This window comes from Lepus europaeus, chromosome 3 (genome assembly GCF_033115175.1).
Source record: "Lepus europaeus isolate LE1 chromosome 3, mLepTim1.pri, whole genome shotgun sequence".
Taxonomy (NCBI): domain Eukaryota; kingdom Metazoa; phylum Chordata; class Mammalia; order Lagomorpha; family Leporidae; genus Lepus; species Lepus europaeus.
The window spans coordinates 25407679-25435451 of NC_084829.1; the positions used below are offsets into that span (position 1 = coordinate 25407679).

The window sequence follows — 27773 nt, forward strand, 5'->3', positions numbered from 1 at the left end:
CACTCACCTCCCTCCCCCTGTTCTGCAGAGAAGACGGAGGACGACGTGGAGCGGGAAGCTCGGCTCGTGGAGCAGTGGGTAGGGCTGACGGAAGAGAGGAACGCCGTGCTGGTGCCAGCCCCAGGCAGTGGGATCCCCGGGGCGCCCGCCGACTGGTGAGGCCACCCTTCCTGCCGTGCAGGCCTGCTGGTAGTGGTGCGGATTGCTGGTGGCGAGAGCCATGCCAGACACAGCAAATGCTCACTGTGCTGCTCAGGGACGGGCCTCCCGTCTCTAATGCTCCCCTCCCTTTATTCCAACTTCCCCCCACGGGGAGCCAGAGCGCATTCATTCCCTGGCTAGGAATCCAATACCCCATTCTTCTAGTCCTCTGAATAAGCAACCTGAACATTGTTTCCTGAACTCCAGAAATTATTTTATTTTGGCTCAAAAGAAGGGTGTTTCCAGAGTACACCTAAAGAAAGTTTCTGCCCTCATGGTAGTATTGTAAGAATCCAGGAAAATAGACGTAAAATACCTACTGCATTATAATATAACCTTGCATGTCCTAGTGTATATAAAATGCCTTCCATGCCCATTCATTAACGATAGCTGCTGCTGCTTTATATTCTTACTGACATTCGTGTTACAACAATACGTCCTGTCATTTATGAGCAGTCAGATTCCCTTTAAGCACAGAGCGTTCAGGCCCAGACAGTCTTCTGGACAGGCATAGAAACAATAGCGATGCCGTTGGTTTCGCCTTTGACAGCTGCCAGTGCAGTCAACTTTGTGGTCAGCTGTGTGGAAGGAGACTTCTCTCCCTGCAGATTCTCTGTTGGGCTAGACTCCCACAGCTCATGGGCAGGACTTCTGCCAGCCTCTTCTTAGCTTGTTATCAGTCTTGTTAGGCTCCTCAGAGCCCTCTCCTCTCCTCAGTCTCTCATTTGAGGTGCTTTCAAACTTCAGATCAGCTTGAGCGTTTGTCCCACGTAGTCCCCTCCTAGTTACTCTGACTCGGAGGCATGATGGGCCCAAGACCTTAGTTCTAACAGGTGATTCCGATGCAGCTGAGGCTGCCCCCTCCTGCACACACCACACCTTCATCCATGTGTTGCGTTCACTCCTCCCTTGAGCTTTTCTAAAGGATCATCTGCCTGATTTACCCCCTCTAAGCCCTGACACCACTCTGTCAACACCCCCACCCCCTGCCCTGATGATAGAATTATTTTAAAAAGCCTTGAAATCTCTGTTCCATTAATTATGTGTAAGTCGTATAGCTAGTAGTCCTTTTTATATCATGTAATTCCATGCTTTGTACTAGCAGGAAGGTCAAGAAAAGTGAAAGTGCCAGCATTTCATCAAGAGAACCTGCATCTGCATAGTGGTTCTCTTCTGGGCCCATGTTTGAAATGTTCTATCTAGCAAAATGTCACACACGTATTTATTATAATTAAATTTTGTTATCACATTTAGGATCCCACCTCCTGGAATGGAAACTCACATACCAGTTCTCTTCTTGGATTTGAATGGTAAGTAGAGGCCGGCGCTGTGGCTCACTAGGCTAATCCTCTGCCTGCGGCATCGGCACCCCGGGTTCTAGTCCTGGTTGGGGTGCCAGATTCTGTCCCGGTTGCCCCTCTTCCAGTCCAGCTCTCTGCTGTGGCCTGGAAAGGCAGTGGAGGATGACCCAAGGGCTTGAGCCCTGCACCCGCATGGGAGACCAGGAGGAAGCACCTGGCTCTTGGCTTTGGATTGGCACGGTGTGCCAGCCACAGCACACCTGCCGTAGTGGCCATTTGTGGGGTGAACCAACAGAAGGAAGACCTTTCTCTCTGTCTCTTTCTCTCTCTCACTGTCTAACTCTGCCTGTCAAAAAAAGCAATTACTCTGAAACATTAATGCTTGTAGAAACTACCTGGGAAAGTACTCACCCCCACAGAGATTCTCTTTAGACTCAGCTAGGGCCTGGGAACCTGCATTTCTGGCTACTGCAATTTGCTCCCCGCCCTTGGTTTTTAGGCCAGTGTATAATCGCACTGTAAGCCCATGTTAAGAGTTGTCTTTTAGTATAGCAATGAGATCGGACTTGGGCCAACTAAAACAATGATTTTCAACGTGTTTTGTGAGTAAAACTCTTGTCCAAGTGAAATCTTTTATGGAACCATCTTTGGAGAAATGGAAAGCAGAGTTGCTGAGTTTGGGAGGAGGCAGGCTCCTGGCAGACCTTTCTTCCAGACACTGAAGCTCACACAGCCTGGGGCCAGTGCTGTGGCACAATGAGTTATGCCGAGGCCTGCTGTGCAGTCATCCCATGTGGACGCTGGTTCAAGTCCCAGACACTCTGCTTCCAATCCAACTCCTTGCTATTGTGCCTGGGAAAACACCCAGTGCTTGGGCCCCTGCACCCACAGGAGAGACCTGGATGATGCTCCTGGCTCCTGGCTCCTGGCTTTGGCCTGACCCAGCCCTGGCAATTGCAACCATTTAGAAAGTGAACCAGTAGATGTAGATGAAAGATTCTCTCTCTCTCTCTCTTTCTCTCTCTCTTTCCTGTAACTCTTTCAGATAAATAAATGGATCTTTAAAAAAAAAATGAATCCCACATTGGTTAGGGCATTGGAAGATGATCTTCCTCATATTTCTTTTTTTTTTTTTAATATTTTATTTGTTTATTTGAAAGAGTAACAGAGAAGGAAATCTCCGTTCTGCTGTTTCACTCCCCAGATGGCTGCGACGACTGGGGCTGGGCCAGGCCAAAGTCCGGAGCCGGCCCAGGTTCTTGGACCAGCTTCCCCTGCTTTTCCCAGAAACCTAGCAGGGAGCTGGGTCAGAGTGGACCAGCTGGGACCCAAACCAGTGCCCATTTAGGATGCTGATATCACAGGCAACAGCTTTACCCACTATGCCATGATGCTAGCCCCTGATCTTCGTATTTCTTCCGTGTGCTCAGAACTTTGATATTCTTAGTTGATAATTTAATTGACTAAAAATCTCTAATCTAGTATAGGTTGCATAAGTAGGACAACAAATGTAATGTTAGACTACGGAAAGGAGAAAAGCTCTAGTGTTTTTGGTCAGATTATTTACTCCCAGGATTACTGATAGAATATATTGTGGGTTCAGCTGCTGCTGCTTGGAATATACATGTCCCAGACTGGAGTGCTGGTTTGAGCTCCTGCTACTCCACACTTCTGATCCAGCTTCCTGCTAATTAGCCTGGGAGGCACGAAAGATGGCTCAACTACTTGGGTCACTACCACCCACATGGAATACCCTCATGGAGTTCCTGGTTCCTGGCCCAGTCCCAACTATTACATGCCCCTAGGGAGTGAACAAGCAGATGGAAAATCATGCTCTCTTGCTCTGTGTGTGTGTGTGTTTGCACATGTGTCTCCCTCTCTTTCACTCTGCCTTTCAAATACAATGAAGAAATCTTAAAAAAAAAAAAAAAAAAGAATATCTCCACTCAGCCTTACAGGAGCCTCACCAGGCAACTCTCCCACTTCCACAGTTGCATTTGTAGAGGATAAAAGCTATTGTAAGTCTTGGAGTCTGTTTCAACTGCAGGATAAGGAATGAAAGAAAAAAAAAAAAGGAATGAAAGAAAACATTAAACAAAAGTGTTCTCTATAAACAGCATTATCTATAAAAACATATTTTAAAATTTGGCATGTTTGTTCAGAAAGTGACTTTGCCCCTTCCTTCTTCTCCTGTGCCCTGGACTTGGCTAGCGGATAACCTCAGTGCCAACGAGCAGCTTGTGGGCCCCCACGCTTCTGGTGTGAACTCCATCCTGCCCAAGGAACATGGCAGCCAGTTCTTCTACCTGCCCATCATCAAGCACAGCGATGACGAGGTAGTTTACCACACTCCTACCCACCCCCACCCCGCCAGCTGTCTCCAGGGAATTTGGATTCTCTCATGTCCCCAGGAGCTGTCTTCCCCTGCTATGGTTCAAGAGGATTGGGAACTTTAGGGAAAATTGAGCATTTGTGTTATCTTTGAAAAAGGGAAAGAAAGAAAGCTGTTTGATTATGTTGAGTTAAATTTATTTTCTTTCCTGAGTGTGTCTTGTAAAACCACGAGCTGGATTGTGTCTTGTTCTCCTCCTGTCCACACCCCCCCCCCCCCCCACCAACCCTAGGTGTCAGCCACCGCCTCTTGGGACTCCTCGGTGCACGATTCTGTTCACTTGAACAGGGTCACACCCCAGAATGAAAGGATTTACCTGATTGTGAAGGCCACGGTGCAGCTCAGCCACCCGGCCGCGATGGAGCTGGTGCTGCGGAAGCGGATTGCGGCCAATATTTACAACAAGCAGGTAGTACTGGGGCCTGGCTCTGTGCACTCGCAGCTGTCTCCCACTGCGTGTCGCAGCACAGAGCTCTGTGGTGCTAAGGCAGGGGGTGTGCTAAATGTGGCCACACTGGCGGAGTTAGAGTCTGGTGCTCATTTATCCAAGATAACACGAGGACAGCACAGATGACTGTCATCCCCAAGGGACCTTTCCACTTTGACTCATTTGAGATCCAAAACAGCAGACATCTTTCATTGCTTAAAAGTAGAAAAACAGACTGAGAAGTCAAGCGCCAGGTCCCAGCAGGACAGAGACAAAACAAGTCAATCCCTGTCCTCCAGCACCTCCAGATCTCATCCCTGAGGTGCTGTCAACAAAACGGAGCCTCTCCAGGGCGCTTCCTGCTGTCCCAGGAAAGACTGATTAAACCCTGGAGAGATCAAGGGCGGCAGCAGGTGGGGAGAGGAGCAACCCCAAAGCCCCAGATGTGCTGCAAATTCTGAAGTCCAACCCCTGAGTAACAGCTGGACACTCTGGCCCTCAGGGTGGAGACAAGGATTTTTAGGTTCTGGGGTTTTTTAATTTGTTTTGTTTTGTTTTTTCTATTTTCCAAGTATGGTATATATGTGTGTGTGTGTGTGTGTATCAAATCATAATAATTGATTATACTTTTACAGTCTGTAAAGTACTAAACAACTTTGGTTTGCTACGTGGCTTAATTTAGCTTTCCTTTTCTACCAGAGTTTCACACAGAGTTTGAAGAGGAGAATATCGTTGAAGAATATATTTTATTCCTGTGGTGTCACCTATGAAATAGTGTCCAACATACCCAAGGTAAAATGCCGTGTAAAATACTGAGATGTAGATATATGTGTGTGTGTGTGTGTGTATTATGCTCCCGGCCTTTAAAGAATTTTCTCCTCACACGTTGGATGAAAACGCAGTCCACGTTTCCCACGGGCCCTTTGCTTCCTGTCCTCAAAGGCGACCGAGGAGATCGAGGACCGGGAAACGCTGGCTCTGCTGGCGGCCAGGAGTGAGAACGAAGGCACGTCGGACGGGGAGACGTACATAGAGAAGTACACGCGCGGCGTGCTGCAGGTGGAGAACATTCTGAGCCTGGAACGGCTGCGGCAGGCAAGTGAGCCAGTGGCTGCCCAGTGGGAGCGGTCTCCCGCCGTCACCCAGCTGGCCACGCGGGAGTGTTCGGCAGACGCCTCGCCGAGCCTATCAGAGCAGGAGCACTGGCGTGATCGCCTCCTTAGAGAAAGGATTCTGACGAATTAGGACCAAATAGAAAAACACTTCTCCTCACCAAGTGCTATGCCCTAGTAAATTAGGTTTAGTAATTTAGTGTTTGATGACATCTTCCAGGGGAGAGGTTAGCTAACTTGCCTGAGGTTCCACAGCCAGGAAGTGGTGCAGAGTCTGATGTAAATTCAAGTAGCTTGGATAAGCTTAGCCAGGAACTGTTACTGTCTGCCTAATGGGTAGGCCCCGCTTGCTTTTTTGACATGTGAAAATAACCCACTAAACAGTGGAACTGTAAGACCAAGGGATGTCTTTGCGTAGGAGCAGTGGTTGCCACTGTGGAAAAATGTTTTTTTTGAGCAGCAGGAAGACTAAGATTGGCACCTGTTGGCCAGCGCTGCCATAGCTCAATAGACTAATCCTCCGCCTGCGGCGCCGGCACCCCAGGTTGTAGTCCCGGTCAGGGCACCGGATTCTGTCCCGGTTGCTCTGCTTCCACTCCAGCTCTCTGCTATGGCCCGGGAAGGCAGTGGAGGATAGCCCAAGTGCTTGGGCCCTGCACCCGCATGGGAGACCAGGAGAAGCACCTGGGCTCCTGGCTTCGGATCAGCGCGATGAGCCGGCCGCAGCGGCCATTAGGGAGTGAACCAACGGAAAAGGAAGACCTTTCTCTCTGTCTCTCTCTCTCACTGTCCACTCTGCCCTGTCAAGAAAAAGAAAAAGAAAAAAAGAAAAAAAAAAAGATTGGCACCTGTCAGGAAAAAAATAAAGGTTCCCTTTGTGGAAATCTCACCCAAATTGAATGCATGAGTAAAATACAAAGAGCATAAAACTTTATTGGTGTTTTTGTAACTTCGTAGAAAATGGAATTAAAAGATAAATTGATTTGGGTGCAAAAAAAAATTGAAATCCGTGTATAGTGTGGGTGTACAAAGTTCGTGGAAAATATGTATTCTGAAAAAACTATACATGGATTTCAAAGTGTTTTGCAACATAATAAACTTAACATTTTGATTCCATTATTCCATGAACTTCCTGAAGTACTGGGTCCCTTTATTTTTTCTGTCCACGTGTATGAAAAATTCACAATGAATGTCTTTCTTCTGGCAGTTTTCCGGGTTTTATTTATTAAAATTTTTTGACAGATTATTACGCGAAAACCTAAAGGTGTATGGTGAGATTCCAGCTTTTTATTATAGGTGTATGTGGGAGGTGGGAGATCAATCTCTACTTCTCTATTTTTCTAACTCCTCACATCAGCATGTATTACTCTTCTAACCACATGAGGCAGTGATAAACGTTGTTTTCAAATTTTTATTTGATCACAGGCTGTCACGGTCAAGGAAGCACTTTCCACCAAGGCGCGGCACCTGCGGAGGAGCCTCAGCACGCCGAACGTCCATAACGTAAGCCCGCACGCCCCTCCAGGCGCTGCCCCTTCGCCACATGGCTCGGGGTTTGGGTAGGGGATGCGGGGACGTGAGGTGGCGAACAGTGCGCATGGCGCGGTGCAGCGCCCCGCAGTGCCAGACGCCTCTGCGTGCGGGGGATGCATGCACACCGGAGGGCACAGGGCTGTGTCACATGACCCAGCTGTTGGTGCCATCTCATGGATTCCCGTTCTCCCACCTAGCTCCTAGCGAGAGCTTTCTCAAGATGGGGATTGAATTTGGTTGGCTCAGGAGGTGGAGCCAGCTGCAGTCCCTGACAGCCGCAGCCCCTGGGTATCGTGTGCTCATCCTAGCTGCCCTGGCGCGGATTCGCTCTGCTGCCCGCCGGTGCGGTAGAGGGCAGTGCCCTCCATCTGGAGTAGACACCGGTAGTTCCTAGTTGTTCCTTTGACCACTTGATTAACCTGCTCAGCCGTTTCATCTAGAAAGTCCAGTCGAGCTGGACTGTTTAGTAGAGGGGATGCTGTCTTGGGAAGAAAGGAGAGTAACTCAGGAACCAGTGCGGAGCGGTCCATCTCAGAAGGAGCAGAGTGAAAGTAAGATCCTGCCAAGGAAAAGCTCAGAATTGTTTGCCTTCCTGATCTCTAGAATTGCCAGAAAATGATTCAAGACATGATAGACTTTTACAAAACTTGCTTTACAGTAGGCCGCAGAGCAAATCTCTGCAAATATCAAAAATCATTAGCATACAGATTACTACTCTTTTTTAAAAGATATGTTTATCTATTTGAAACTCAGAGTTAGAGAGAGAGAAGGAGGGGCAGAGAGAGAGAGAGAGAGAGAGATCTTCCATCCTCTGGTTCACTCCCCAGATGGCCACAACAGCTGGGGCTAGGCCAGGACGAAGCCAGGAGCTTCATCTGGATCTCCCAAGTGGGTACAGGGGCCCACACACTTGACCCACTTCCCTTATCAGGAGTGGAGCAGCCAGGACTTGAACTGGCACCTATCTGGAATCTGGTGTCGCAGGCAGCAGCTTAACACCCCACACCACAGCTTCGGCCCTCAGATTGCTACTTCCGAACATAATACAATTATTAGAAATAGGTAATAAGAGACTTATAGAGTTGTAAGTTGAAGGAAGGCTTTTCAGATTAACTCATGTATTCAAGAAGAGATCAAACTGGAAATTAGGATGTATTTAGAATCTAAATAAAGGTTATATATACCAATACCTTTGGGATTAAGTTAAAATGGTACTAAGATGGAAATCAGCAGCCTAAAATCCCTATTATTCCATTTAAACAGAATAGTATACAGTAGAGAGAATGAAAGGGCAAGGGCTGCTGTTGGGAAATGTATAGCTCTTACAGCAAGAGTAAAAAATAATGAAGTAGGGCAGGCATTGTGGTGCAACAGGTTAAGTGATTACTTGGATACCCACATCCCATATCGTAGAGCCTAAAATCGAGTGCCACCTTCCACACGGGTGATTCAAATGGAGCTGCTGGCTCCTCGCCCAGTCCTAGCTGATTTCGAGCATTTGAGGAACAAAATAGCAGATGGAAAATCTCTCTCTCTCTCTCTCTCTCTCTCTCCCTCCCTCCCTCCCTCCCTCTCCTTCCCTCCCTCCCTCCTTCTTGCTCTCACTCTGTCACTCAGCCTTTCAAATAAATAAAACTACATTTTTTGAAAAGAATAAGGTAAACATCTAGCTTAGAAAGCAAAGAAAAACCACCTATGATATAAACTAAAAAAAAAATTTTTAACCTAAATCTGATCAATACTCTAGATCTAACTACTGGTATTTATAGAGGACCCAGCAAAAACATTAAGTGACACCACAGGGATTCAATTAGCACAACCCAGACTGTGGGAGACTTGACAGGAAACATGACCTAGTTTTTTAAACAAATTAAATTTCAAGAGGCCAGCATTGTGGTTCAGTGGGATAAGCTGCTGCCTTTAACACTGGCATCCTGGGGCTGGCGCTGTGGTGTAGCAGGTGAAGCTGCTGCCTGCAGTGCTGGCATCCCATGTGGGCACCAATCCAGCTCTCTGCTATGGCCTGGGAAAGCAGTAGAAGATTTACCAAATCCTTGGGCCCCTACACCCACGTGGGAGACCCAGAAGTTGTTCCTGGCTCCTGACTTCGGATCAGCTCAGCTCCGGCCATGTGGCCATCTGGGGAGAGAACAAGTGGATGGAAGACCTCTCTCTGTCTCTACCTCTCTCTGTAACTTGGTCTTTCAAATAAATAAAAATAAATCTTATATATATATATATATATATATATACACATATATATATGTGTGTATATATATATGTATATATATATATATTTAAAAGCTTAACCACTTGTAAGTTTATTGAAAAAAACTGAATCAGGAAGAAACAGAAATCTGAATATAACTGTTGCCAAAAGGAAAGCCTAAACAGAAAAAATGACCATGTTCATGGATGGGAATATATAATGCCAAACAATTGGCACATGCCCTTAAACCGATCTATAAATTCCGAAGAGAATTGCTTTATAGAATTTGATAAGCTCTTTCTAAAATCCTGCAGAAAAGCAGAGTCAAAAGTACACATAACACATACCTTTACCGGTAGCCCAGAAAGTGCCACAGGGGTAATCATTTACTCTACAGATTCTTACAGATACACAGGTTGTATGTATGGCTGAATGATACTGAAAGTAATGCACATATCAATAATTGTAGGAGGCTTCTAGGGTATTACTAAGCAGGAGTAACTGCAGCATTTGTTTCAAAGTAGTTATAATGATAGAATATTAGAAGCAGCCCAGATGTCCCATCAATGGAAGAATGGAACAAAAATAAATTATTAGACTATTGAAGGCTATGTATAATCAGATACTAGTTATATGAGGTATAAAATATGCAAAATAATCTGGTTGCTGTTTATGCATATATTTATTTACATGTATATGATTTATTTACATATTACATATTTGTAAAAATTACATATATGTATATATGTATGCATATATGTAATATATGTAAATATATTTATATTACCTAAATATTGCATATAAATATTACATATTATATATGTGTATTATATATGTGTGTAATTATATAAAATGTGGATGGGAGCATGGGAGTTTGGCACAGCGGTTATGATGTCTCTTAGGACACCTGCATCCCATATCAGAGTTCCTGCTTTCAAATCCCAGCTCTGCTCCCAGTTCCGGATTCCTGCTCATGGCACCCTGGGAGGTAGCATGTAATGGCTTAAGTACTTGGGTCTCTGCCACCAATGTGAGAGACCCAGGCTGAGCTTCAGCTCCTGGTTTTAGCCTGGCCGAGCCCTGGCTTTTGCAGGAGTAAACCAGTGGGTGGCAGGAAGGGTGCCTCTCTCTCATTCTCTTTCTTCCTTTAAAATAGACAAAGAATTTAAAGTTTAAGGCATGTATGGGAATCATTAACCTCACGCTGATGGTAATCATTCCTGGGAGGGTGGGGAGAAGGGGGAAAAGAAAGTGATATAGGTGTCAGCTACATGTGTGACCCATTTCTTTATATATAAAAAAGAAAATTATGTTCAGTATATAAGCCATATTGATAAAAATCATGTCTTACAGGTCTCCTCCAGTCGACCAGATCTTTCCGGCTTTGATGAAGATGATAAGGTGTGTACCTGTGGGCATGACTGGGTTATTAACAGAATGTAAGTCTGAAAAGTTAAGAAAGGGATCTTGGTGTTTTTACCATCTCTGGGCTTGCCAATTGGTCTTGGGCAAATCATTCTTTCCACGGTTCCATTTCCAAGTCCAAATACTTGGTGTGACATTGCTATGTGCTTTCTGTATTACATCGTTACTTACATGACACATTTCAATCCAGGATAGTGCCACACATAATTAAATTAAACATGTGTGCGTTTGTAGGTCTGTCTCTAAATTATTTAAGAAAGTATTACATCCACTGTAGAAAAAGCAGAAACTTATTTTTAATGGGTAAAATTAGGAAGTTTAAAATTAAGGGTAGTTTGCAAATATTCACCAACTACTTTGGGGGCACACATTGTATATGAGTTACTGTACTAGGGACTGTGGATGAATGAAAAAGTATAAACACATGTTATTTTCTCTAGATGTTCAAAATCTAGTCCTTCGAGGCAGACAACTCCTGGAAAGCAGATATAAGATTAAATAAGCTTGTATGACATAGAAGAGTTTTCTCTCAAAGTGCTTTGGTTTGGTCCTTAAACTATCCAGATTGTTCAAAGCAGCTGCCTCCAGGAAGGGAGTAAGGCGAACCAGTCCACATAGAGATACAAAAGTGAATTTCACTGTATTTGTAATTATTTTATTAAATCTTGAGCAGATACAATAAAATATTGATATTTATTCACTCTGGGTATGCATTGAGCACAATAGTTTTTCTTATATTATTCAGCACTTTTTGATATGTGCGAACTATTTCAAAATAAAAAGCACATACTACTCTAAGAATATTGAAGAAACTCCATTCCAGGCTTCATTTCTTGTTTCAGAGTCACTGATCTACCCTTAACCCATATTTTTGCCTTGTAGGGTTGGCCAGAAAACCAGCTGGACGTGTCTGACTATAGCTCCAGTTTCCAAGATGTGGCATGTTATGGAACTTTACCCAGGGATTCACCTCGAAGGAGTAAAGAAGGTAGTGGTGACACCCTTTTGCAGTGACGTTTCTGTGTAACTGCTTGGGGAACTATGAAAACAAAGTCTTCCATGCAGATACTAAGATCTGAAACCGAGTCTAGGAAGCCCTGATCCAAACTGTCTGCCCAAACAGAACAAACCATATCCACTTCCTTGGTTTTTTATGCTTGGTATCCACCATATCATCCAAATAATGATAGTAAATACTAGTTTTTGTCATTTTAGATACATCGTATTTTGAATTTGAAGTCAGTTTTGAGACACACACAAATCCTATCATATTACATCATTCTTTGCCAAAAGAACATCCACCTCTTTCATGTTTTTGTGCTCAAAGGAATTTTTAGGAGAACAAACTCTGATTCGTAAAACAGTTTCAGAAATATATGAGAGGGGCTGGCCTTGTGGCACCACATATGAAGCCACCCCTTGTAATGCTGGCATCCCATATCAGAGTGTCGGTGCCAGTCCCTGCTGCCCTGCTTCCTCTCCAACTTCTTGGGGTCCTGGTCACACATGTGGGAGACCAGGATGGAGTTTCTGACTCCTGGATTTGGCCTGGCCCAAACTAGGCTGTTGTAGCCATTTGGGGAGTGAACCAGAAGATGGAAGAGCTTGCTTTCTCTGTCACTCACTCTCTGTGTTGCTCTGCCATTCAAATAAGTAAATCTTTAAGAAATAAAAATTATACCAGACATGAGTTTGACAAGTGGCAGTATTACTGTCTAAACACAGGTGGCCTTCTGTATCCTTGGTTTACATCTGTGGATTCAACCAAGCATGGATCAAAAATATTTGAAAGAAAATGCATTGCATCTGTACTGAACATGTGCAGTATATCTTTTTCTTGACATTATTCCCTAAACAATACAGCACAACAACTACATAGCATTTCCATTGTATTAGGTGTTTTAAGTAACCTAGAGATAATTGAAAGCATATGAGAGGTGCAGGGGCCTGGGCTGAAGTCCCCACTGCACTCCTGATGCCAGATCCCTGCCCTTGCACATCTTGAGAGGCAGCAGTGCTGGTTCCGATAGTTGGGTCGCTGCCACCCACTTGAGAGACCCAGATTGAGTTCGCAGCTCCTGGCTCCCACTGGACCCAACCTCGGCTGTTGCTGACATTCAGGGAGTAAACCAGCAAATGAGAATTCTCTGGTGTGTCTGTCTCTGTCTCTGTCTCTTTCTGCCTTTTAAATAAATAATAAAAATGAGAAGTATATGGGAGCTGTGCACAGGTTATGTTCAAATACCACAGCGTTTATAAAATATGTGGTTTATAAAAATAGTGTGACATATTTTGTAAATATATAATTATATTAGTAGATATATTTGATATTTGTATTTAAATATATTTGAAATATATCCTTTAGATGTAGTTATTATATAGTAGCTATAATACATAAATATATAAGTAAATATGTATTTATAGAATTTATTTTATTAGCATCCTTGGATTTGGGTGTCCTGGAACAAACTCCCCACAGATACTGTGAAACAACTGTAAATAGTCTCCCTGTGCCTTGACAGCAATAGCATTTTCTGAATACTTTATATTTCTATCTACCAAGTGCCATTATATCAATGAATTAGGAAGAAAGTATAGAAGGGTGGAAAGAGGTCAAAAAAAGTGAGAAATGAGTCCAAGCCAAGAAGAAAAATTATTCTTCCTTAGCCTAAGCACTAAGGAAGAATATTTTGAATGACTTGCAAAAAATGTATATAATATTCATCCCTGAGTATTTATTGAGCCTCTACTTGTTATCTTAAAATACAACCATGCAAATAAAACACATAGAAAATGAGACTTATAATGACAAAGTACCAGAATTCCCGTACAGGTGGTAAAGGCACTGGGAAGTCAGAAACGTACAGTGAGCACCAAGTAGGACTTGGCCTGGGAGGTGGCACTTGGGCTGTGTCTTGCAAACAGGATAGAAAACGCGGTCCCTTATTTCTCTTCCACTGCCTCTCTGTGACTTTATAGGAGCCTCTCCATTCTTGCCTGCATCCGTGTGAACACTTAGCCAAATGACAGCAGGCAAATTCCAGCATTACAGCAGATATCCCTGTGCAGGGGTATGGTCTCGCCTGTTGTGTGTCGGTGAGAGTGCTCTGCACCCCTACACTCACGCCTCTTTGTCTTCCCCAGGTTGCACATCAGAGAACCCTCATGCCTTAACAGTCAGCCCTTTTAAAGCATTTTCTCCTCAGCCGCCAAAGTTTTTCAAACCCCTAATGCCTGTCAAAGAGGAGCATAAGAAAAGGATAGCTGTTGAAGCAAGGCCTCTTCTAAGCCAGGAGGTAAACGCTTGACTTGTCTGTACTTTGCAAACTAGAGCAGAATCGTGCTGCCTGCGGAGAAGTAGCCGTTTGCATTAACGAGACGGATGCTGCATGTGGATGTGTGCGGTGCCCACGCCATGAGGGCTCTTCCTCGAATGCCTCTTTTCCCAGCACGCAGGCTCATGGTCAGAATTCTTGTTTGTTGCGACTGCTCTGGTTGTATTTGTTTGTGTTGATGACTTTCCAAGTAATTTTTGTCTTTCAAGTGAGAAAAGAGATGTTCCCCTACCCATTTTGAGAATGTGAAAAGCTTTTACTTATTTTAATAAGACTAAGTATGCTTTTTTTGGCCGCAGAGTCTATGTAGTCCTGTCCACTGTCAACAGCAGTTTAACTCTGACCTTGCTAATTGGCTGCTGCGTTTCTCACACGTGATCCAAGTGCCAGCATTGCTTTTCTAACGTGCACGTACTTGAATTGTATTCCGGCCGTCGCCGTCGTCTGTGTGATGCATCTGTGTGTCTTAACCTTTTCAGAGCATGCCTCCATCTCAGGCACATAACCCTGGCTGCATTGTACTCTCAGGAAGCAGGGGCAGCAGCATGCCAGTAGAGCACAATAGCAAACGTGAGAAGAAGATTGTAAGTTCTGGAACCATTTCTCTCATATTGCCTGGTGGTGGGTGCAAGGCCCTTTCACAGTCTTCCACGTGTTTAGAAGAAATTAAGACGTGTTGGGTCTTTGCTTTTAAATGTATATATATACATATTTTATACAACCCTTGGTAATGAAATTTTGCATGGATGTGGCCATGACCTGTGATTTTGTTGTTGTTTGTTTGTTTATTTATCTATTTTCCTTAGCAAAAATGTGCTTAAAAAGGGGGTGGGGGGAGTACACCTTTAATGATTCTGCTGCTCGTTTAGGAAAAAAAAAAAAATCATAACAAAGAAATCACTTTAACTAATGCAGAAATCTTTCTAATGTTACCTATACATATTGCCTAGATTCTGAAGTTAATCTACCTAGAGGAATTGAACTTACTTGGAGTAAGTAATCATGCGTTTAGCTGTGGGTGTGTTTGAAAGCGTTTTTATGCTGCCTGATGCTATCACCAAGATAACTGTAGTTTGAAGCTGCCTTACCAGCCGTCATCACCTAACTTCCTCATCTCTCCAGCCTCAGGTAGCCCTTGTTAAAAAGTCCATTCCAACCCCATGGTGTCATCCTGGTTCTCAGGATGGTCTACCTTTATTTTGCCTTGGGTAGGGTGAAACATTTCCTATAAAAACCTCATTTCCCAGCACTTGGGTTTTTCTTTCTTTTTTTTTTTTTTTTTTTTTTTTTTGTCTCAAAAATGTATTTGTTCATTTGAAAGAGTTACAGAGAGAGAGAGAGAGATCGAGATCTTCCAATCTACTGGTTCACTCCCCAGATGGCTGCAAGTACCAGAAGTGGGCCATGCCAAAGCCGGGAGCCAAAAGTTTCATCCAGGTCTCCGCCGTGGATGGCTGGGGCCCAAATCTTGGGCCATTCTCTGCGGCTTTCCCAGGCCATGAGTGGAGCACTAGATAGCAAGTGGAGCACCCAGGCCTCTAACTGGTGCCCATAAGGGATGCCGGCATCACGGGTGGTGACTTAACCTGCTACAACACAGCACTTAGTTTTAAAATTAAAAGCATAAACTTTTTAAACAATATATCCCTGGGGCTGGTGCCGTGGCTCACTTGGTTAATCCTTTGCCTGCAGCACCGGCATCCCATATGGGCATCGGGTTCTAGTCCCGGTTGCTCCTCTTCCGGTCCAGCTCTCTGCTGTGGCCCGGGAGGGCAGTGGAGGATGGCCCAAGTGTTTGGGCTCCTGCACCCACGTGGGAGACCGGGAGGAAGCACCTGGCTCCTGGCTTCGGATTGGCACAGTGCCGGCCGTAGCAGCCATTTGGGAAATGAACCAATGGAGGGAAGACCTATCTTTCTGTCTCTCCCTCTCACTGTCTGTAGTTCTACCTGTCCAAAAAAAAAAAAAAAACAATATATCCCAGGTACTTTAGATTATAAATTATACCTTAATTTTTTAAAAAAATGGAGAAACACCTGTGTAGTTCTAAACCTAGATAGACTTCTTGTTCTTGGCTTTCAGTTTCCTGTGGCTTCCTAGGTGTTAAGAAAGTAAGGCCAGCTTGCAGGGAGAGGAGACTGCTCCATGTTTCCATCTGCACGTGGTCTGCTGAGCGGGCAGGGTGTGGGAGTCTCATTAGCCTGCTACATGGCGTCAGATCCGTTCCTAAGTGTCATTAGCACGAGATCTTTTAACAAGATCCAAAAATATGCTGCTAACACACATGTGTGAAAACTGACTGCAGCTGGCTCCGGATGTGCAGCTGGCCACTTACCTGGTGCTTGGGGTGCTGGTGGCTCCTCTGAAATGACCTCCTCATTCCCAATGAGTGGAAAAAAGCAAGAGCACCCTCTCCCTTCAGTTTTCTGTCCTTCGTCCCCTCCCCAGACTTCAGGCTCTCCTGTCTCTTTCCCCAAAGCCTCCATTCTGGCTCCTGATGGAGAAGAAGGTGCATCTCAACAGCTGCTCTCTCATCCCCAAATGTTTGTTTTTGTTTTTTTAAGGGACAGACAGACCAACTGAAAAACAGATCTCCCATGCTCTGGTTCACTCCTCAAAAACCCACAACAACTGGAATTAGGCCAGCCCAAAGCCAGAGCCTGGAACACAATGCAGGTCTCCCATGTGGGTAGCAGGAACCCCGTTAGTTGAGGCATCACTACTGCCTCCCAGGGTCTGCACTGGTAAGAAGCTGGAATCGGGATGAATCTGGCACACTTAGGCACTCCAGTATGGGGCCTGGACATTTTAACCAGCCAATGGCCAATGGCCCGTGCCCATCCCCAGTTCTTAATGAACTGCTGAGTAGCTCACCTGGTTAATAAGGGCTAAATGGCACCCTTCAAATTCTCTGGCTCTTCCCTGGAGTGGAACTGTCTGTTTATTGATGTGACACTTAACCACCGTGGGGCAAAGGCACTGAATTCAAGCACACCATGACGGCTCATTTTGCCACAGCACAATCCAGACACTACTGGCCACCTTCTGAGCTGTCCAGCAGGTAGTTTCACAGGGCACATATGGGCTTGCCTCATAGTTAGAAATATTTCCTTCATTTCCCTCTTGGGACCTTCGGCCAACAGAAGGTGGGGTGGAAGCAGATTGTCTCGACCCGCCACGTCTCTACAGCAGTTAGACCCTGTGCAGCCGAATGCACCATGAGGTACACTCAGTGGGGCTTACCGGCCCCGATCTTTACCGGGTCTCCCGTGAGGGAACCGCCATTTCTGCCTCTGCTGTCCGAAGAAGACTGGCCGGGTGAGTGTCCTCCACCTCTGAGGCTGTTGGACTGCGTCATTGACTGCAGGTAGCTGTTCTCCTGCACGTTCCAGTGCTTTGCTTGTTTGATCTGGGAGTCTAGTTAGTGTCTCTTTGGGGAGCTTTAATTGTACTTCCTCTCTTATTGATGAATGAAACCATTTTCTTCCTTTGTTCCTAATTGACTTTTTTTTTCTTCCACTCTTAAGAAAAAAATTCAGAGTGGGTCAGTGGTTCAGACTGATCAGGGAGTTTGCAACCATTCTTGTGAAGTAGTGTTCAGACGTTATTCCTGTTACTTTTTTTTTTTTAGCCTACTAACCATGGTAAATTTGGTAATTTCACATAAAACATAGTAAATATAGTCATGCTTGAGTTTTAGAGCTCTATTTTGCTTGGTCAGTTTAGGAAGATATATAGACATACTTGGTGTCTTGCATAAATAAGATAGTCACAACACTATGCCTCTGAAATCTTTTTCTGCCATGAAGTATGGAGAACACAGGAAGAAAAGCAGTCATTCCAGTATCCACGTGACCCCTCCCTTAGGCCTTGCATAGACAACATACAGAGTTGTCCTCTCATTTTACAAAACAGTGTTCTAGAATGTTACATGACTTGCCCGAGGACTCACAGTTAATAAGGGTGGAAGAACCAAGGCTCCATCGTTCAGCAAAACTGGGCCAACTCCAATGACTCCAGGTGCTTCCCAAGACAGTGCAATTCCACACAATTATTGTCCTAAACGGATCACAGACATAAGTCCTTGGAACCCATGGCTGCTGCCCTCCTTCTGAGAACAGACCTTCCTGGGGGAGAGCACAGATCTGAGTACAGTGGGAGTGGGAATGCATTAATCAGGTGACTTTCCTTACAGAGTCACTGCTTTAATGTGGGCTTTGATCCCTTTTTTGTTCTTTTTTAAAAACTTATTTATTTATTTGAAAGTCAGAGTTGGAGAGAGAGAAAGATTTCTTCCATCCACTGGTCCACTCCCCAGATGGCCGCAATGGTCAGGGCTGAGCCAGGCCAAAAGCCAGGAGCTTTCATCCAGGTCTCCCACATGAGTGACAGGGACCCAATCACTTGGGCCATCTGCTGCTGCTTTCCCATGTCATTAGCAAGGGGCTGTACTGGAAGTGGAGCAGCCAGGACACAAAGCAGTACCCATTGAGATGCTAGCATTGCAGGTGGCGGCTTTACCCGCTACTCCACAATGTCGGTCCCTTGATCTCTTTATTTAAGTCAAGGTGTTTTGTCTATAGGTAAATACCAACTATGTAAGTTAAATCACAAAATTCAAATGAAGATGTAGCTATTAAGAAGCTTGAGAACTGGGCTCCATTCTCCACTTTTGGGTAGGATTTGAATTCTCTTCATCCTTAAGAGATTGTAGGAAGTTGCTTAGTTTTGTCTCCTTCAAGATAAATGAGGCTTCAGCTATAAAAAGTCTCAAACTACCTCAATGTAAATGTCAACCCAGCTAAGTCCTCTTTTATCTCCTTGAAGGCCATAACTTAGTAAACTTTCAGTCTGCTTTAAATGTTAGAAAATATTTAATCCCAACTCAGTTTTCTGTTCCCTAAAATACATTGTTCCTACTCTTTTAGCCTCTGTCTCTCTTTGGGTCTTTGAGTCATTCCCTCCACCTCCCCCAACATGCATGGCTGTATACTGCCCCCTGTTCCAACTTAATCTCTATCGGGGCTTTGTAGACTCTGCAGTTTCAGGAAGGCCGTGCTAAGCTTCAGGAGTTTGGTTTGTTTTGTTGGGTTTCGCTAAATTTGCACACATTTCTACTCATGACTCACGATTGACTATTCCATTCAGCACAGGCCTTTCCTAAGTCTTGAGAAGAAATAGCTTCAGACAGGAAAAGGGCCCCAATCCCTAATTCTCATCATCAAATTTGGTTTTCATCATAACAAATAACTCTTTGGTAATTAAGTGCACCTGGGCCCCTGCCACCCATGTGGGAAACCCAGATGGAGTTCTAGGCTCCTGACTTTGGCCCAGACCAGCCCTGGCCATTGCAGCCATTTGGGGGTGACTGGCAGAAGATCTCTCTCTCTCTCTCTCTCCCTCTCTCTCTGTAACTCTGCCTTTCAAATAAATAAATCTTTGAGAGAGAGAAAGAGAGATCTTCCACCAACTGGTTCACTCCCCAAATGGCTGCAACAGCTGGGCTGCAGCAGGATGAAGCCTGAATTCAGGAACTCCATCTGTATCCCCCACAAAGGTGACAGGAACTCAAGTACTTGAGCCATCATTTGCTGGATGTGGGAGGAGGAAGGGTTGAATCTCAGGCAGTCCCATATGGGATGCAGGCATCCCAAGCAGCAAGCTTAACCCATTGCACCACAGTGCCTGCCCCAGAATTTTGTTCTTTGCTACTTGAAATTCAGTTTTGAATACACACATAACAAATAGAGAACTGATTCAGACAACTATGCTCCATCTTTGTTTCTTCACTGACATTCCAGGGAAAGAACACCCCACCACACCCATTTATTTTAAACAGTACTGTTTAATTTAGAATGCAGCTAAAGGCAAAATGACAAGAGGTTATTGTGGCCCAAGATTTTAATTTGCTAATTTCAGGAACTTTATCACCATTTGATATTTATTGAGTAATAGCCAAGGACTCAAAACTACTGATTTCTTTATATTCAAATGTTTATATATTTAGTTTACTAAGTTGTAAGCTAAATTGTTTTTAAAACTTAGAAGCATTATAGAATATTAAACTACTTTTGAAATGTTTAGCATCTCATGAGATGCAAAAGAAATATCACTATAAAATTTACTATAAAAAATATCACTATAAACACAGATGGAATTTATGTTCATTTGTAAACAACCAATAGCCATATTGTAAAGACCTACCTTGCCCTCAGATGCATTCATTCTCTGTCTCTGTCTCTCTCAAAAGGAAACCTTAGTGAATAAAGCTGATGTTTCAGTTCTAGGTTTTTTATTCACCCAGGACCCAAAGGCAAAACTGCATGGGACGCTGGCGCTACAGCTCACTAGGCTAATCCTCCACCTGCGGCGCCAGCACAGTCCTGGTCAGGCCACGGGATTCTGTCCCGGTTGCCCCTCTTCCAGTCCAGCTCTCTGCTATGGCCCGGGAAGGCAGTGGAGGATGGCCCAAGTGCTTGGGCCCTGAACCCGCATGGGAGACCAGGAGAAGCACCTGGCTCCTGGCTTTGGATCAGCGCAGTGCACTGGCCGCAGCGGCCATTGGAGGGTGAACCAACGGCAAAGGAAGACCTTTCTCTCTGTCCCTCTCTCTCTCACTGTCCACTCTGCCTGTCCAAAAAAAAAAAAAGTGCATGGGGCAAGGACTGTGCCTCTCTGCTCACTGTTGGTATTCCCAGGCCCTCAGGACACTGGCTGGCCCTTAGCACTTGCTTAACGAAAACATGCGTTGAATGAGAGTCACCTTCAAAAAAAAAATGTATTTGAAAGGTAGAGAGAGAGAGAGAGAGAGAGAGGCAGAGACAGAGAAGTCTTCCATCTGCTGGTTCACTTCCCAAATGGCCACAATAGCCATAGATAGGCCAGGCCAAAGCCTGGAGCCAGGAGCTTTATCCAGGTCTCCTATGTTTATACAGAGGCCCAAGGACTTGGGCCACCCTCTGCTGCTTTCCTGGGCACATTAGCAGAGAGCTGGATTGGAAGTAGAGCAGCCAGCATTCAAACTGGCACCCTCAACCCAGTGTCTATATGGAATGCCAGTGCTGCAGTCACTAACCTGCTATGTCGCAGCACTGGCCCCAAAAGATATTTATTTATTCATTTATCTGAAAGAGTTACACAGAGCGCGCGAGAGAGGTCCTCCATCTGCTGGTTCACTCCCCAGTTGGCCACAGCAGCAGGAGCTATGCTGATCTGAAGACAGAAACCAGAAATTTCCTCCAGGTCTCCCTCTTAGGTGCAGGGGCCCAAGCACCTGGGCCATCTTCCACTGTTTTCCCAGGCCATAGCAGAGAGCTGGATCAGAAGTGGAGCAGCCAGGTCTCCAACTGGTGTCCACATGGAATGCCGGCACTGCAAGTGGCGGCTTTACCTGCCACACCACAGCACTGGCCCCTAAAAGTCACCTTTTTTTAAAAAAAAAGATTCATTTATTTGAAAAGCAGAGTGACACAGACAGAGGGAGTGGCAGGAGGGGGATAGAGAGAGAGCGAAAGATTGATCTTCCATCCCCTAGTTCATTCCTCAAATAGCTGCAATGACAGGGCTGGGCCAACCCGAGGCCTGGAGCCTGGAACTCCATTCCAGGCCCCACACATACACAATGGCTGAAGATTGTGAGAACAAAGGAGGGTGTGACTCCTCTGTGCTTCTGGCTGTCCCTGTAAGCACTTAAGGAAAGAGAGGAAATGTCACAACAGAAAGCTAATCCTGCGTAATTAAAAGGCCACCACACACAGTCTCAGCCTTTCTCTTAGGCTTGGGCAGAAAAGATTCCTAATTACTATTGAGTAGGAACAATCATCCCTCCCAATAGGTGATAACGGGCTTCTGTTCACAGGTCTCAGAATAATACACCTGTGTTTACAATAACTGACAAATTTGACCCAACTGGGAGAGAAAAAACAAAACCGCGATCCTGCAAATGTGAATGCATGTAATAGCAAATCATTTAGAACTTGTCTCAGCAATGCAGTGGCAGTCAGGAGCTAACACTGACGTGTGCTCGGTTTCCGCAGGACTCTGAGGAGGAGGAAAATGAGCTGGAAGCTCTCAGCCGGAAGCTGAGCAACTCGCAGCCTTACGTACCGGTGGAGTTTGCTGACTTCAGTGTTTACAATGCCAGCCTGGAGAACAGGGAGTGGTTTTCTTCCAAAGCTGACCTGACCAGCTCCCGGGTCTTAGAGAAAGAAGTGTCCCGAAGCCCTACCACCAGCAGCATTACCAGCGGCTACTTCTCCCACAGTGCCTCAAATGCCACTCTCTCTGACATGGCGGTCCCTTCCAGCGACAGCTCAGACCAGCTGGCCCCTCAGGCGAAGGATGCAGATGGCAGTGAGCACCCTGGACCATCGCTCGTGCATGACGTCAGACCATCCTCGAGCAAAGAGTCCGCAGAAGCAGAAAGAGGCTCGGTAAAGGACAAGCTAATCACGGTGCCGCTCAAGGAAAACAGTGCCTTAGCCAAAGGGAGCCCATCGTCCCAGCCCGTCCCTGCAAGAAACTCCAAAATGCTGCATAGGACTGGCTCATGCTCAGAGCTGGATGGCTGTCCCAGTAAAAATGGCCCCCCAGCCAGGGTGTTCTGCCCCAGGGAGGTGACCATAGAGCACACCACGAACATCCTGGAGGATCATTCTTTCACAGAGTTCATGGGGGTGTCGGATGGAAAAGATTTTGATGGGTCGACAGATTCTTCTGCGGGGGAGCTTTCAAGTAGGAGGAACCTACCCAATAAAACAGACAGTGAGCGTGTCCCTGATGGGCCACACGACGCCGGCCAGCTGCATGCCAAGCTAGAGAATGATCCGGTAATGAACTCCAGAGGCAGCCCCTTGGGTTCTGTGCTATCAGGGAGCACATGTCACTGTACCCCCAGCCCCAGAGGTGCTTCACCAGTGACTTAGCGGGAAGGAGTCATTCAGAGGTTCCCACCGGGATGGTGGGCCCCCTGGGGGGCAAGCTCGCTTCCTGCCCTGCTGACTCCTTGTGGGAGCGCAGCTCTGCTTTGGGACCAGAGTGGGAGCCGTAAAGTCTATAAGACCGTTGGATATTTTAGCTGGCTTATGGGCTGGTGTTAAGTGTTCAGGTGAATAAGGGTCAGTCTCTTATTCATTCCCTGAGATTTAGTTCCTAGCTACCCCAAAGTGATCTGGTAACATTGACCATATTTCATTAAATCCAGTGATTCCTTTATTAGATGCTCCATCATTTTATTTATCGGTAAGAAGCAAAAATCACTGCCAATTAAGCCATATCCTATCAGCCATTGTAAGGCACAGCCCAGTTTCAGAGATGTGTAAGTGTGAGGGAGTTTGTGTAGCACCCAGCTAATAAAGAGAGCAATGTGGTGCCCATCAAGGAAAACTGCTAGGCCAGGAGGGGGACTATAGACTAATTCCCTGAGCAACTGAGGCTTTAGCTTTGGAGGTTGGGTTGGTTTATAATGTTCATTAATTTTCGTATTGGAACAAAGTGGATTTCTGCTAATTTCCTAAGGAAAGTAGCACTTTCTTGTATAAGTAAGGTTGCGCACCTCTGAGTATTCTGTTCCTAAGTTCTGAAACCGGTTTGCTTGTCAATATTTCCAAAATTAATAAGCTATGTGGGCTCTTGCCACAAATTCAGAGAATTCTAAATACAGGCTCAAATAGACCAGGCAGCATGGTAAGTTTTTTTAAGCTTTGTATTTAGTGAGAGAAATGCATAGGGGAGTAAGGGCTTTAGGGAGAAAGAGAAGTCCAGAAATTAAGTTGGGGTCCATACTGAGCAGACAGCAGGCCAGGAGCCACATGCAGCGAGCGTTTGGTTATGAGCAGCCACAAGCAGCTTAGCAGGAGAAGGCCGCATGCCCCGTGCTCCAGGCCGTTTATCCATTTCCGAAGGGGAGTGGTTAATTAGTCTGATTGGCAGGGGGGCATACAGGTGTGATCAGGGAGGGGCATGAGATCCACAGGGGCATGGTGAGGGTGTGGTCTTCCCAGCTCACAAATCTAATCAGTTGTAGCCTGTCTGCCTGCCTACATCAGTTTCACCACTTATTCCCATTCGCATTCACTTTTTTGGTCCCACACCTGTGTTAGGAGATTGGCGAGAGCCAGGGTCAGCAAGGCAAAGAGCTGGCAGAGTAGAAAGCAGCGTAGTGAAGGGTAAGGTAACCACAGTGACGCTCCATCCATTCCTCTGCTGAGGAGTTTTGCCAGGGCAGCTTCCCACCAAGCTCTCCCTGCTGCTTTCGGTACTAACCCTTGGAATTTCAGCATGTGGTCTCATCATTTATATAGCATGCACATAAGAAAAAAAAACTGCCATGCCAAACACCGTGATCTCTGACTAGGAAAAGACTTCTTTCCCATCTGAAGAAGTCACTCTTTGCTTGCATTTATTCTTGTAAGCAAAACATGTATTCGCTAAAAAGTCTTCAACTTCCTTCCCCCTAATCCTTAAATACAATCTGCATGGTTGGCCCTGCATCAGCTTTTCAGTGATTCTTAGAGAAAGCCAAGGTCAAAGCCTCTTACTTCTTCACCCTAAGAATTCAGTTTACTTTTCCAAACCTAAATGTGCAACAGACCCACTGGGAGCTGCCTGAGAAGCTGCCTCTTAAAACTTGCAGCCCCTAGGAGTCACCGCTGTCCTCCATAAGATTTTGCCTCAAATAGGATGGCACAGAGGAAATAAGGTTTTCACAAACCCCCAGTGGTAAAGCAATGGGCAGTAAGGTGTGAAAGAGAAACAGGGCCAGAGAAGAGAGAAGAGGGGCTACGGCCCTCTCTTGTTTCATTGTCTGGATTTAGAAGCTAACAAACAGGAGCAATTCAGCTCTCAGAAGTTTCCAGAATGCTGAGTCCCTGCCAAAGATCTTGATTTAAAAGTAGAATTTATGAAAATGTTTGTTATATCAGAATGGTAAGATTATGGCGATTTTTCCTTTTTAAAAATTACTTCGGTATTTTTGTTATGTTGCTTTTAATGAGTTGTTTAATAATTCAGACTAAAGTTTGACTTTTGTTCTAACACTGAAGTGATGTAGAGTGTGACTCAAGAAATGGCTTCTTTTTTTTTTTTTTAAACTTGAGTGTCGCTGTCATGACTTTTCCTGGAAACTGTGTTTTGTGGATTCCAGAACTGGGTTCCATGATAAAACCCAATCCTGTGGGTCCCTTTGGGAAGAACTCCTTGCCCCTTTCATGGGTGGGCCCTGTGGATGGGGTGGGGAGGTGGGAACAAGAACCTTGGACTCACCAGCCTCTGCGTTCCAGGGAGACACGACTGCACGGTGAAAGGTGCACACACGGCCTCCTCCACGGGCCACAGCTTGGTGTCTTTGTTCGCCTGGTCGCCTTGGGAAAGCACCCGCCCCATCTTTCAAACATGCTGCGGCCCAGCCTGACCTCAAACCAGCACCGGCCAAGAAGCTGTGCACCTCCTGGGCCACCTCTTTCCACCTCCCAAATGGGAGAAGCAGCACTTTGTTTTCCAGAAAGCAAGAGACTGAAAGTCCTGGATGAACTAAGTGACAGTATTTGTGTTTGCACTTACTACACACCCCTACTGTGTAGAAACCTCTACAGATTCCAAGAAACTGTATTCTTGTACAGTTTTAATCCATTCTTACTGTAGAATCTGGAGTCATACTCTAATTGATTGTTTTTATAAATAATATATATTATGTATATGAAATGTGTATCTATAGTGTGTCTGGAGACAGACAAGGCTGCACACTAAAATGCAGATAAAGGTGATTTGTAGAAAATCATTAGGTACTGGTCTTTGTTACAAAGCCTCTTGGGCATCTCTTATATACGAGTAGATGAAAAATATTTTATTGCCTAAGACTGAGGTTGCAAATCCCTCCTTGCAGAAAAGATTACAGATGCTGTTCTTTATAACCAAAGAACTTACATAAGACTGAACATTTCCACTGTCCACTCTGGTCTTCTGTGAACATATGTGTTTGACTGCAAGTTTGGTGCCACTTTTCCCTTGGCCACCAAGCCACGTGCTGCTGTTCTTTGTCTTCTGTTTCCTAAGCGCACTGAGAAATCTCATAGCTCTTATCCTCTGGTCTTCCACCGGGCCCATCACCTGCCTTCTGACACTGCATAATAACCGCTGGCGGTGCAAGGGCTTGCACTCCAGCCTTTCCTACACCTGGTCCGGCCCAGTGGGCAGGGCAGCGCAGACAGCAGTATTACTGTAAGAACACATAGTAGTGGGGAGGGGTCCAGGGAGGGGCTCCTGATTTTGGGTGTTGTTTTTTGTGGTTTCGTTTTGGATTGGTAGGTTTGTTGTGGTGTGGTTTTGCTGTTGTTATTTTGCTTGGCTCTGGAAAATGCTAAAGAGATGGACTGAGCTATAAAACCCACTGGCTCATGCTTCGCAGTGTTTGCAGGAGATGCTTGAATACAGATGATCCTGCTGACTCACAGATGCAGACGCTGAAGGATTATGCGTGTGGACATTTTCACAGAAGTCCTTTCTGTACCTACTCTGTAGATGCCTGTCCAGTTGGTCTGGATGTGTAGCTCTAAATGTGTTGTGAGCACCAGGACGAAAGAATACGTACAGCTTGCTGTACCTTTTTTCTTCAAGTTCTTAGCATTGGTAAATGAGTAAGATATTGGAGACTTTAATGAAAAGCTGCTGTTCATGGATTTTGTATATAGTGAGCTGACTGTAGTATTTTACTATTGTCTGTTAAAAAAAAAAAAAAGAAAAACTGTAATTTATATCCCTTTCAACGTTATTGTATTTAATTGGTACTGATTTGTTTGAGTGTGTGTGTGTGTGTTTAGAATACAGAATGTCTAATTCAGATTTTAAAACATCCACTGTTTGTCTTTAATAACCCTGCCATTAGCTCCAGGTCTCATTTACCATGCTTGCATGTGTGCATGTCCCCATCATGTCAAAAGGTAATGTCAGCTAACCTTTACTGAGGGTTTACTGTGTAGTTACTGTCCCACATTTGCTGTTTATTATGTCATTTAATTCTCACATCACCAGGTGTCATTAATACTGTTGTTATTAAGCATTGACAGATGGAAAACAGGCAGAGAGGTTAGTGCCTGACAGAACAGTGGCACAGCCAGGATTTAGCCCACGCTTCGTCTGTCCCCTCTGTGTTGCACCTGGTGATGTGTCTGGGGGCCTCTTGGAGTGACAACCTGCATAGAACAGAAGTCTCGCAACTGAGTATCACAAGCTCCTAACTGGCCAGCATGCCGTGGCAGCGGGGGTGGGCGGGGTTGTATGCTGGAACAGGTACAATGTGTTCTCGGTGGTTAAGTGACTCTTTATGGTAAGTACCAATGACCTACCACCTGTGGAAGAGTGGGGAAAGGTAGCTCACTGTGAAAGTTTTTTTTTTTTTTTTTTAAGATTTATTTATTTTAAAGTCATGTTACAGAGAGGGAGAGATAAGTATAGAGAGAGAGCTACCATCCACTGGTTCATTCCCCCAAACTACCATAATGGCCTGGGCTGGGCCAGACTGAAGACAGGAGCTTTGTTGAGGCCCAAACTCTTGGGCCATCTTCTGCTGTCTATAACTCTCTTGCTCTCTCACTGTCTAACTCTGCCTGGCAAAAATTTTTTAAAAAATAAAAAAAATTAAAAAAACAATATTACTACAGTCTTTTCAGGAAAATCTCAACCTTTCTGAACTTATTAAGAATGAGGTCTAATTCTGAACAGAAGAATGCTTTGAGTCAACTTATGGAAGGGGGTGGGCAGGAAGGAGGTGGGTAGCATTGAGTCATCCCAAAACGTATTTTGAATTTTAAAGTATGAAGAGGCAAAAAAGCTATTTGATTTTT

General features: G+C 45.1%; 1 protein-coding gene across 1 annotated transcript in view; it reads left to right on the forward strand.

Annotated features, from left to right (window-relative positions):
• Positions 1-27535, forward strand: part of KIF13A (kinesin family member 13A) — a 245046-nt gene extending 217511 nt beyond the window's left edge. The window contains 13 exon segments of the mRNA XM_062185408.1: positions 29-155; positions 1456-1511; positions 3714-3838; positions 4127-4303; positions 5021-5113; positions 5264-5416; positions 6859-6936; positions 10529-10576; positions 11483-11588; positions 13745-13896; positions 14415-14519; positions 21972-22769; positions 22771-27535. Coding sequence (XP_062041392.1) covers positions 29-155; positions 1456-1511; positions 3714-3838; positions 4127-4303; positions 5021-5113; positions 5264-5416; positions 6859-6936; positions 10529-10576; positions 11483-11588; positions 13745-13896; positions 14415-14519; positions 21972-22769; positions 22771-22854 — 2102 coding nt within the window. The 3' untranslated portion in view covers positions 22855-27535.
• The last annotated feature ends 238 nt before the right edge of the window (positions 27536-27773 follow it).